General features: G+C 36.5%; 1 protein-coding gene across 1 annotated transcript; it reads left to right on the top strand.

Annotated features, from left to right (window-relative positions):
- Positions 1-371: 371 nt before the first annotated feature.
- On the top strand, positions 372-10222 carry slc38a7 (solute carrier family 38 member 7). The gene is made up of 12 exons (XM_052147604.1): positions 372-498; positions 4114-4621; positions 4757-4810; positions 4890-5034; positions 6116-6260; positions 7104-7202; positions 7309-7366; positions 7473-7587; positions 7751-7898; positions 8010-8209; positions 8306-8357; positions 8473-10222. Exons 2-12 carry the CDS (start codon positions 4358-4360, stop codon positions 8612-8614), a joined length of 1422 nt encoding a protein of 473 aa, XP_052003564.1. The 5' UTR covers positions 372-498; positions 4114-4357; the 3' UTR covers positions 8615-10222.
- Positions 10223-12262: the final 2040 nt, after the last annotated feature.

Genomic DNA, 12262 nt, shown 5'->3' with positions numbered 1-12262 from the left:
ATATTGACGTCCGAAGAGCTGCTGATAACGAGCATGCGTGAACCGATGAGTTTAATGAGTTGGTGAAATTTAAGTTTCTTTATGGTTTCTCATGAAAAGTTTAGTTTTTATTTATTTATATACTTTAGACATGTAGCTAAAACATCCACGTTTGCACATCATTGCACATTTAGTTGAAAAATGTTTATGTATGAAACTTATCCATTATTATTATTATTATTTAATTGAATAAAATCAGCTATATGGTCAGAATAAGAATAGTCGTTTAGACCCCGTATCCTATTTCTAGGATTTAGGAAAGAAACGGTTGCGCATATGCCAGTTGAATGACGTCATAGTGTCGTGACGCGTGTGTAGTCACATGACTACCAGGTGACGCTGTTGCTGTATCAGCAGAATGTTGTGCACCGCAGATATCTCCGAAGGACACAACAAACACTCCTTTATTTCTGTTTCTCACTGAAAACATCTCACACATGCTCTTCTTCACGGCACGAGGTGGGTCATTTTCTTTGTAACATTTCGTTCGCGTTTGTACAGTGTAGTTGTTATTTATTCCAACAGCACTGGGCATGTGAGTGTTTCGGTGTTATGACATGTTTTGAATCTTTTATTATTATTATTATTATTATTATTATTATTATTATTACAATTGGTCGGTGTTATTTCGAAAAGAAGAAAGGTCGTACCTTAAACCTTATAGTCCCTTATTTTCATTATGACAGTCTCAATTGCCTAGCTTCGGCCTGATGTCTTAATTTGGGTTCATGAGTTGTTGGACATAATATGGAGCTTGAGGGGTATGGAAGATCCCTGCTTCAATGTCTTTGCTAATATACAGCAGAAACTGACACATTTCGCTGCTAGTTTCTTGTGTGCGTCCTCTAACATCTGGGTTTAGATATTTTATTCATTGTCAAATAAATACGACATTTATAAGCTTTTAATTAAGCTGCACTGTCTATCGGGCCTATATATTTCATTTCCTCTTTGCCTGTCTGAGATTTCTGCTTACTGATCATGTTTAGCTAAGAAATACAAGCGGACAATGTGACAGGTCGCGTGACTGACCTGAAGTCATGAGGGAACCTGACGTTTCATAAAAATGTTTAAAGGTGCACTCAGTAATTTTTTCGTCATTAAAAAAGTTTTACTCGTAAATAAATTAATTTAAATTTTGAAACCTATATAAAACATCATGAGCACTCACATAATATGAAGACTCCAGTCATATCAGTAACCTAATAAAAGCTGCTTTATTCGACATGGAGAGGGTCTCCTTATGGGGGCGGCCATGTTTGGATGACCATGTGACCAGCCGAATGCTACTCACTTAAGGTGTGTTTGACTGATTTGAGACACCACCACCACCACCACATCACTGTGATGTTTGCCATCAATGTACCGTGAGAACGATTAAAGAGCATCCGTCTGGCGCAGCCGCTGCAGTGGCTCTAAAGCGTTCGCACAAGCTTTGAATGACGACACAGTTTATTCGCGATTGGCCAGACTCACAATGTGACTAGGGTTGCACATGTTTCATGTGCTGCGTTTGCAATTGCATACTACACATCAGTGACGTGCACAGACCGTAGCAGGGACAGGGACTGAAGGAAATGGAGAGAGTGGAAGAGAAATCGGTCCTGACTTGAAATGGAAACCGACCCGCTTCAGCCTGTCAGTGGGGGGTTGTGGTGTAGCACGCTTTCTTAAATGCACCTCCACTTAAATCTCGTCTCAACCAAAAGGGCACTTTTACATTTGTGATGAACACCTTTAGATTTTTGAATGAAAGGGGCAGGGGCTTGCACCGCTGTAGCCCCGGTTCTTTGCACATCAGTGCTACTCAAACTACTTCTGCTATATCAGTCTATGGCAGAAGTAAGAGTAGTATGCCATTATCAAGGTGTTTATTCTGACACCTCCTGTTTGGCCAAAACTTTCACAGATCCGTGTTCTTATAACTGTACATCATGTTTAAATCATGTTATATTATGTTTGTCATAGTAATATCATGTTTATTCATAAACATTCAAAATGATTAAAAACCGACTAATTTGTTGGTATATAAATTATATAGGCTTTTATTTAGGGATGCTCCGATAACATTTTTCTATTTTTATTTTTTTTGGTTCTTGCCGATACAGAGTCCGCTACCTGTTTTTTGGTGTTATTTTTTCTTAACTCCATATCAAGTTTATTTAAATTTCATCATCAAAATTGTGTTTAAATAAATTAATGAATTAACACTTTAATCAAATAAAAGTATATCAATTAATTTTCAACATGATATTGTGTTATTTTGTCAAATAAATTACTATTGATTTATTATTATTATTATTATTAGTAGTAGTAGTAGTAGTAGTAGTAGTAGTAGTAGTAGTAGTATATTGCATAACTATACAGTAGTGATTTCTGTAGTACTTTTTTAGCACTTTGTGTCTTTGTCAACACGTATTCACAAGCACTCACATTTATAGTGCTGCACATGAAAACTATATATTTATCTCAATAAAGGTGAAGTGTGTAATTTTTTTTCCCTCCCTTGTAAATGAGGCGCCAATGCTCACTCTGGTTTTACTCCATTCTCTCTGTCTCTATAGGCGATGCTAACCTTTTTTCCTCTGTACACGTCTGCCATGGTTTTTCATAGTCCCCCGGCTGAACAAGTAGCCCAAACTTACGCTATAGGTTGAGCTAGAAAGGGATGGACGGGACTGAGCTGGCCCTCAAAATACACACTTCACATTTAAATCGCATCTTTTGCTGTTTAATAATCTCCCTTTGACATGACGTGATTTTAATATGTACGCTGAATGTTTACGTAATGACATTCGTACATCAGATGGTATCGGTGCATTTTTACGATGAACGCAGTATCGGACACAATTCCAACACTAGTATCGTATCGGTACATCCCTACTTTTATTGAACTTTCTTCTTGTACACACAACAGGCACTGCATCAAGCAGCACACAACCTTTTCAAATGAATAATGTTTCTGGTTATTATTGTAAAATTCAAGCCTGAATTCCACTTCATCTGCAATAAAAAAAAAGCAAACATCACGCAGACTTCCATGACTGATGAAGATGTCTGGCTTCACTGCTCTCTTTTCAACTCCTCCCCCGACTGCAACTGGCAAATCTTGTCAGTTGGTAAATCGAGATGCTATTCAATTCGAACACACCTTTAATCATAGTAAGCGCCCTGTTATTGAACACTATCACTCATGGATTAAATGAATTATTGCTTAATATGAATCGTTTTTTTTTTTTTTTTTTTTAACAATGGCATTGGCAAATGAAAACATTAATCCCATTAATTTTTTCCATATGGAAATTGAGTTTTAACAATATCTTATAAATTACAAACAACACTACCCATGGTCCTGCAGAGAAAGATCCACCAATTAGAGAATTGTGAGCAAACAAACCACAGCAAAAACATCTCAGAAGTGAGCACCCACTCCCATGACGCAACATGAAAGCTTTTTATTGCCTGTTATTAAGATGTGCATTTAGAGGTGCTTCTCTTTTGACCCTGTGTTCGGATTTCGAGAACAGTGACTCTGAATTAATGACTGCATACATCAATGATATCAAAATGAAATCGCAAAAGAAGCGGGACATTGTTTCTGCTAACTTGAATTTTTAATCTAAGCACAAACATGACATTTAGAGCAAACTTGTCAGTTATTTTTGTCAAGTACCTCCATCAGAGCCTCAGAGATGTGTGTGGTTCTCGTCTGTGAAATTTTATGTATGTGTATTTTCAAATTTTCCATTCGGACGTTTAGTTCGTTTTAATGCCGCACATAACCGGAATAGTATAAAAATCTTGTTGTAGTGCGGTGGCTGATTGACAGGTAAAACAAAAAATATATAATTTAATTTAATGTATATGCCATTATAATGGATTCTACAGCTATGAATGTTGTAGACTCTGACAGGTAAAAATAGACCATGACGGAAAGTTTACAACACAGCCCGTCAAAATGATGGATAAAGATTTTTTTCTAGTTCTACCTCTGGTGTACATCCAAGACGAATGCACCTATAAGTCAACTTGTGGAAGATAAAATAAAGTGTATGTTTTTCTGTTTGTTTACAGGTTACAGTGATCACAGAACACAAGGACTGGCCTTTTGTTAGTTTTGACCTGGATCCTGTGCAGCTGTCTGTTTGCACCCGTGTTCTGATTTCAGCGATTGGCCAGAAAAGCTGAATGGCATTGTTTTGGATCAGTGGATGGGTATTCTGAGTATTAGCTCTGACTGATAGCACAAGCACGTTCTACTTTTAACATATGGTGCCCTTGTAAGTTCATTTGAGAGTGTGTGAAAAAATCAGGCATCATGTTAAGGGCAGACAGGGCGATTAACAGTGAATCGGGAGATTGGGGCAACAGTGAAGATGCTGGTGAAAGGGCGTGGCTCCTACAGAGCCCCAGCGTGGACTCCATTCAACCATCTATCCAATCAGAAGACAGAAGGGGAGGGACTTCCTCACTTGGGGCTGTTTTTATTGTGGTAAATGCTGCTTTGGGAGCCGGACTTCTCAATTTTCCTGCTGCATTCAACATGGCTGGTGGAGTAACAGCCGGAGTGGTCCTACAAATGGTGAGACACTCTTACAGACTATTGTAACTATGTGTTAACTTGAGCCAGAGTAGAAGTCTCTGTTCTTTGAAGTTAAATGTTGTTAAATAAAAAAAAAACAGTATATTTCCTCACTGGCATCACTCTTTCTTTCAGTGCATGGTGCTTTTCATCATCAGTGGGCTGGTGATCTTGGCTTATTGTTCTCAGGTGAGAAAATATATTTTAGACATGCATATATCTTCAAGAGCACACTTATACACTTGCTCCCCACACTTGTTTCTTTCAGGTGAGCAATGAGTCCACATATCAGGAGGTAATTCGTGCTGTATGTGGGAAGGTTCTTGGTGTCATATGTGAGCTGGCCATTGCTGTTTACACCTTTGGCACCTGCATAGCCTTTCTAATTATTATTGGAGATCAGCTAGACAAGTGTAAGTGTCTACACAATTATAAATACAGTATATATATATCCTCCTGAGACCCGAGCGTGACTGATGTGTGCATTTTCTGTTTCCTTTTTCTGTTTCATTGTGCAAATAATTTTCCTAAACATTTATGTCCACATATGTCGGCAGCAAGACTACGTTATGAATTTTGAAATAACACTAAGCTATAAAACGTCAGATTGTTTTCATCAAATTGTTTGTTTCCAGGAGTTTTGGTTGTTCATGTTCTTCAAACATTACAGACATTACAGCTGATTTTCTGTAAAGCTGAATAAATTATTCTTATCACTGCCAACCAGGTTAAAATAAAATATAGCATTATACAATTCTGAATCTATGTACTGATTAGCATTGTCCCATTTCTGCAAAACATGTTGAGTGGTCTAAACATCATCTGCAGCCTAAAACTGAATTTTTGACCAGATGTTAGAAGTGAGTGCACTTGGCTGCATAGAAAACTGTAGGATGCTCCCTTGCTCACTATTTAGTGAATGACTTAAGTCATTAAGTGTGTACAGTTCACTCAATATAAAGCCTCTGAAAGTAAGATTTTTCAGCTATTGGATGAACCCATTTATTCTCAATGTGAAAATAAACCATAAATATATAGAAATGCATTTACTAATGTTAAGGAATAGAATCATTTTGCATAGAGATAACAAAATTAAATGACAAAATGTATATTCAAAGGAAGTAAATGACCTACATATGTTTAAGTGTTGAAAGTTATTCAAAATAACAAAACATTTTATCTACCTTTGAGGAAATTACGTGCCAGTGTCCACATATGTAGACTCCTGTTTATCAGCGTGCTGATGCTTGAAAAATGAACCGATTTTTTTTAAAGCAGCATATCAAATGAAAGTAGAGACTCTTTACAACCAAATAGGTTTCAATGAAAAACGTAAAGATATTTCTTACCAGAGGCTCTTTTGTTGGCGTTGCGTCCGTAGGAGAGCTTCAAGGAAATCGACAGCATGCTGTTATGTCTCTCGGTGCGGGTTCAGACGAGGATATATAAACGGTGTAAATGGAGAAGTTTAATTTTCTGTTTATCTTACTGCAGTGATTGGTGCAGCGAATCATGAGTCAGAGACGGTGACTGGTTCGCACTGGTATACGGATCGTAAGTTCACCATCACTTTGACCTCAGTGCTAGTCATACTGCCTCTGTCCATACCCAAAGAGATCGGCTTCCAGAAATACGCCAGGTTGGAGTCCTCAACGTCTGAAATTTCCTGATTTTTCCTGTTTATAAACTTCTTGGCAGTCATTGTAAATTGCTCCTGCTTATTGCTTTTTTTTTTTTATATTAAAGTTTTTTTATTTTGAAGTGTGTTTTATGCAATGGCATTAAAGGGATAGTTGAAAATTCTGTCATTATTTACTCACTCATGTCAATCTAAACCGATATAACTTTCTTTTGTGAAACACAACATTAAAGCTGAAGTATGTCATTTCTGTGACACTACCGGCATTGAACAAATTGCTAAATTAAACAATGTTTTCAAAACAGCTTTTTGAAAATGCCCCCTATCTGCCGTTGATCGAACAAACATATAACCCCACCCCCAACGCACCCCACTGGTTGAGTAATGTTGTTGGGGCGTATCTAAATGGGTTGCTCAAAACAAAGGAATTATTATATCACCACCAAGATATGCTAATAGAGATGCTTATAGTTAGCAATGCTTATTAAGCTGGGATAGAAGAAAGTATTTTAACACTGAAAAAGTTACATATTTCAGCTTTATCCTCTTTAACAATTCACTTATATGGAGATGCAATTCAAGTAAACGGTAACTGAGGCTAACATTTTGCCTAACATCAACATTTGTGTTCCTTAAAATAAAGAAAGTCATATGGGTTTGAAACAACATGAGGTTGATATGAATGATGACAGAAGTTGCATTTTTGGTTGAACTATGCTTTTAAGTGCTGAGATTGTCACTAAAACATAATTTTAATCTTAACAAATGATAATGTATCGCTTTAAATTTCAGTATTTTCTGGTTAACTCATACATGCATATTGTTTTACTGATTAATCTGTAGCACACTGAGTGTTATTGGCACCTGGTACGTGACAATCATAGTTATCGTCAAATATATCTGGCCTGACAAAGATATTTCACCAGGGAACATCCCAACAAGGTGAGAACAACATTTCATATAGTTATTTTAGTAAACATAAGGGAGTCCAATGCCTGTGCAACCTTCTTACTTATTGAAGTAATGTGTTAATGTTTGTGTATTTCAGCCCCGCATCCTGGACTGATGTGTTCAACGCCATGCCTACAATCTGCTTTGGATTCCAGGTGTGTGAGTGTCTATCTCAACCGATGACGTGTCTCAGTGTACTACTTCTGAAATATACCAGCTCAATACAGAGTGATCACTCTGTCATTCTCCTCTCTTTCATAGTGTCATGTCAGTAGTGTTCCTGTTTTTAATAGCATGAAGAAGCCAGAAATTCGACCTTGGTGGGCAGTCGTCACAGCCAGCATGATTATCTGCCTCTTTGTTTATACAGGCACAGGTATGTGAACCATTTTTATTAGGTCTTTCTTCACACCATATCTATAATTAATTTGTTTGAAATAGTCTAAATGATAAAGCAGCCACAGAAGATTTGCTTTATTAAGTTGTACTTCTTAAACTTTCGCTAGCTGTGTAAGGGTTGGGTTTGTGCTTCTCTGCAGGTGTCTGTGGCTTCCTGTCGTTCGGCTCCAATGTAAGCCAGGATGTGTTAATGTCATATCCATCCAATGATATCCCAGTGGCCATTGCCCGAGCTTTTATCATCATTTGTGTTGTCACCTCATATCCAATTCTGCACTTCTGTGGAAGGTAACAGGCTTGTGTGTTCTAAATGTGTTATTTACTGTATAAATCTATAAGGACATACTGTATATTAGTATTAGCAAGTGAAGTGAATGTGTGTGAATAACTGTGCCGTAGGGCAGTGCTGGAAGGTCTATGGCTGCGTTTTAAAGGGGAGGAAGTGGAGACGGATGTGGCAAAGGAACGGAGACGAAGGATTCTGCAGACCTTCGTCTGGTTTTGTCTCACACTCATCCTTGCTCTCTTCATTCCCGATATTGGACGAGTCATTTCACTAATTGGTGGTTTGGCTGCATGCTTCATTTTTGTTTTTCCAGGTATAAATTCAGTTATTGAATTATCTTATTTTTGCTGTATATTATCCAAGTTTTTCAAACAGCGACGATATTCACACTTCTAATTTTTGTCTATAGGGTTGTGTTTGATTCAGGCCAAGCTTTCAGAGCATGATGTCAGATCGGCTAGGTAAACACTTTAATTATATTCCAATTTTAAACATTAATAATACTTATCAGTGGAAGTTTACTTGGGTATTGAATGTCAAAACTGATAAATGAATAACTGACTTAATCCTCTATAGCTGGAATGGAATGGTGGCTTATGGTGTCATAATGGTTACAATTGGTGCTTTCATCTTTGGCCAGACCACAACTAATGCCATCTACAAAGACATCATCAATCAATCAATCCAACATGTGACCTCATGGACATTGGACTTTTGAACAGTAGAGACTGTTATAACATGGTAGTGAAGACTGCCCAAATCATGTCTACCACTGACCTCTATTACATCTTCAGGAGTTTTAAATTTTGTAAAATTGACATTCAGATTGAGCATTCCCACAGAAGTTTTTACCTCTTTATGTAGTGGATCACCCACTAGCATGCACGATCAACCCTTCTGCTGTGGCTGTTTTTGAATGTGAACCCCCTTTAAAGGACCATAAACACTATAGAGCTACAGTTTAAATGGCTACATGTACTAATTTCTTGCATTTTTGTTTGATCTGAGATAGTCCCAAATACAGTCCCTTTTTTATGATTTTTTTTGTCCATTCCTTTTTTTTTTTTTTATAATTTATTTTCATTTTAAGAACCTAATTTAGTGAGGGCCTTATACACTTGACATCACAAATGTGTTCAATGTTTATTATGTTTACAATATCGTTGCTAATTTAATTTTCTGGGGGGAACTTGCACTGCCAAATCAGTAATTCTGCAGTTACATTTTGTGCGTGCGTGCGTGCATGTGTGTGAGACATTGGTTTAGGCCAGTAAAGGTGGACTTTCAAACTGTATTTCAAAATATTCATGAAGAATGTTTTTATTTAAATCAAATGCAGTCGTTGTTTTTGCTACACTTTCTAAATGTGAGAGTAGCAGTTTGTTTCAAGAAATTGTTGTTAAGGCGGGGGCAACGATCACTAATTTTGTATGAATTTACTGACACTTGAACTGAGTGCAATGAAGACTATGTGGTTGACTTGAGAATATGTGAATTAATCTTTTTCACTTTGTTTTAAGGGGTAAATATTCAAGTTCATGAATGGAAGAATGGCTAAATATTCTTTTCATTTTAATTGTGTCACATGGTGTGTAGGTGATTTCTTAATTGTGCATACATACCAAGCACAGATCTTATATCCTACCTTGAGGGTTTAATCTACAACACAAGATGCATGTCTGCCATTTGTTCAATCATGTATTATTGTATATTTGTTTACTGTTTCAGTGCAATCACTAAAGCGATAATCCATTGTCCATCAACAAGCTGCATTTATGCTTCTTATTCCGTATTTAAAGTAGTGTTGATGAAAACTAAAAGTTTAGAATACAAATATTCTGGGACGTTTATATTATACTATAATTAGAATAAAAACCCCTTCAAAATGTTTGTGGCCATACAATGCAATGTACTGTCAAAAGTAATACAAGTTATTCAATATAATCACATAGTGCATTTGGAAAATATTCTGCTACAGAACTATCTGCCCATGTTTTGTCAAATTATTTTGAAGAACCTCAAAATATTTGCAAGTAAATGTGCTGTTTTTCATATTAGCCAGAACGTACTGTAGACTTCCGGTCATTTCCTCTAAAACTACCGATAACTGGCACAGTAAAAACTGCTATTACAAAAACAGCCACATATTTCATTGACCTTTCTAATTGATTAAGAAATAAATGTTGAATGCGATGCAAACTTGTGTATATATATTTGATTCAATGGTAACACTTAAAAAGATTCCGTTAATTAACTTTAGGCCAAGAAGGCCGCAGGGGTATCATCCGGTTTTTACAGAATGTATAAAATACTTCTGATACCATTTGAATAGTGCACCCAAAAATGAAAATTCTTATAACATTTATGGCACCCCTTAGAGGACAGGGTGGGTGTCCCTTTGCAATACATTTACCATGGTCTTACTACAGTAACCAGACTTTAACCTTGATATGTGTAGTGTTACCATAGTAATACAGGATAACAAAAATCATGTACAAAATATAATTGTGTGGTTACTATGGTTTCACAATGAATATTTGTATTAAAACCTTATTAAACACAAGATTACCATGGGCAATCTATAGTAAAATTGTCTTGGCTACGTATGTAACCTCGGTTCCCTGAGACCCTCGTGTTGGGCCAGGACGGGAGCACTAAGAATAAATATATTCATATTGCAGTTGCATCGACAATCCAGTGAGAAAGTCTTCGCTTGGAGACGGACATTCTATTTGTGTGTCCTCCATAGCATACAAAGAGCTGATCAGACTGTCTGAACTGGCGTGTATGCTCAACGTGTGCATGTAGTGCCCGCACAGGGCATAACAAATGCAATGATTGTTCCTCATCCAAATTAAATGGAGGAGGGAAGAACTGTTCTGTCCTCTTAGAGGATCCGTTCTCATGCCATCCCCAGATGCGTGACTTTTTTCTTCTGCTGAACAAAAGAAGATATTTAGAAACATATTTCAGCTCTGTAGGTCCATACAATGCGATTTAAAGTGAATTGAGGTCCAAAAAGCACATAGATGCAGCATAAAATTAATCCATAAGAATCCAGTGGTTCATTTTATATCTTAAGAATTGATATGATAGGTGTGGGTGAGAAACAGATATTAATATTGAAGTTTTTTTTTTAAATAATTATTATTTTTTTAACAATAAATCTCCACTTTCACATTCTTCTTCTTTTGTTTTTGACGATTTCCATTCTTTGTGCATATCGCCATCTACTGGGCAGGGAGGATAATTTATGGTAAAAAAAAAAAAAGGACTTAAATATTGATCCGTTTCTCACCCACACTGTTTTGGATATATTCACTTGAATTTTATAGACCAACAGAGCTGAAAATTTCATCTAAAAAATCTTAATTTGTGCTCATCAAAATAAATGATGAGAGAATTTAAATTTTGGGTGAACTATCCCTTTAATGCCATTGTATAAAACACACTTCAAAGGAAAATGTTAACAAAATACAAAGAAAACACATAAGCAGGAGCAATTTACAATGATTTTTGTTTGTCATTTATTGTAAAAAATAATTAAATTAAATCAAATTCTATGTAATTATGTACTTTTACAATGTAATAGAGTAATTGAATAACTGAATAAGGACTGACAAATCACATAAAAGAATCCCAGTCAAAGATATTAATCTGAAAGGCAAAATTATTCTATTAATTATATACATATTTAGATGCCCATATTTAAATATAGAAATGCAATTGCCATTTTGCACATTACATTTCATATTGTATTATGTAACCCATTTTCTTTAATACTCTTAGAGGTCATTAGACTGGAGAAGTGTGTTTGAACGAATGTTGATAGAGAGAATGAAGATGATCATTTAAAGGGGCACTCAGTAAGTTTTTGTTCATGTCGTCTTAGACTTACACTGAAAGTGGCCTGGATGCAGCATCATTCAAACGCAATCGTTTTTCATTACAGATGCCAATGTTAAAATGTGCAATTCACAGTCAGCCATTAATTTAATACATAAGTGAAAGTGTCCAGTAACAGGGCGGTTACTGAGATTAAGTGAGTATTATTCGAGAAGGGCATAGCTGCAAGCAGAGCTCCAAAAAGGGGTGTGAGCTCCAAATGCCATTAAATGGGGCTTTTCCACTGCACGGTACAACTCGACTCAACTCGACTCTGCTCGCTTTTTTGGGGTTTTCCACTGTGGATAGTACCTGGTTCCTGATACTTTTTTTAGTACCACCTTGGTCGAGGTTCCAAGTGAGCCGACCCAATACTAGATGTGATGTCAAAATCCTGCAGATTACTGACTGGTCAGGGAGAATCGTCAGCATCACTAGATTTTCGACACGTGATATCAACCCACTAGTTTTAAAGTTAGCT

This window comes from Xyrauchen texanus, chromosome 2, assembly GCF_025860055.1.
Source record: "Xyrauchen texanus isolate HMW12.3.18 chromosome 2, RBS_HiC_50CHRs, whole genome shotgun sequence".
Lineage (NCBI taxonomy): Eukaryota > Metazoa > Chordata > Actinopteri > Cypriniformes > Catostomidae > Xyrauchen > Xyrauchen texanus.
This window is presented reverse-complemented; position numbering and strand designations above follow the sequence as displayed.

Excerpts from the sequence above, each read along its gene's own strand:
- slc38a7 (XM_052147604.1), top strand. The coding sequence starts at position 4,358 with ATGTTAAGGGCAGACAGGGCGATTAACAGTGAATCGGGAGATTGGGGC. Across the intron at positions 5,035-6,115 it reads TGGAGATCAGCTAGACAAGT|TGATTGGTGCAGCGAATCAT; the intron begins GTAAGTGTCTAC and ends ATCTTACTGCAG. Across the intron at positions 7,367-7,472 it reads CAATCTGCTTTGGATTCCAG|TGTCATGTCAGTAGTGTTCC; the intron begins GTGTGTGAGTGT and ends TCTCTTTCATAG.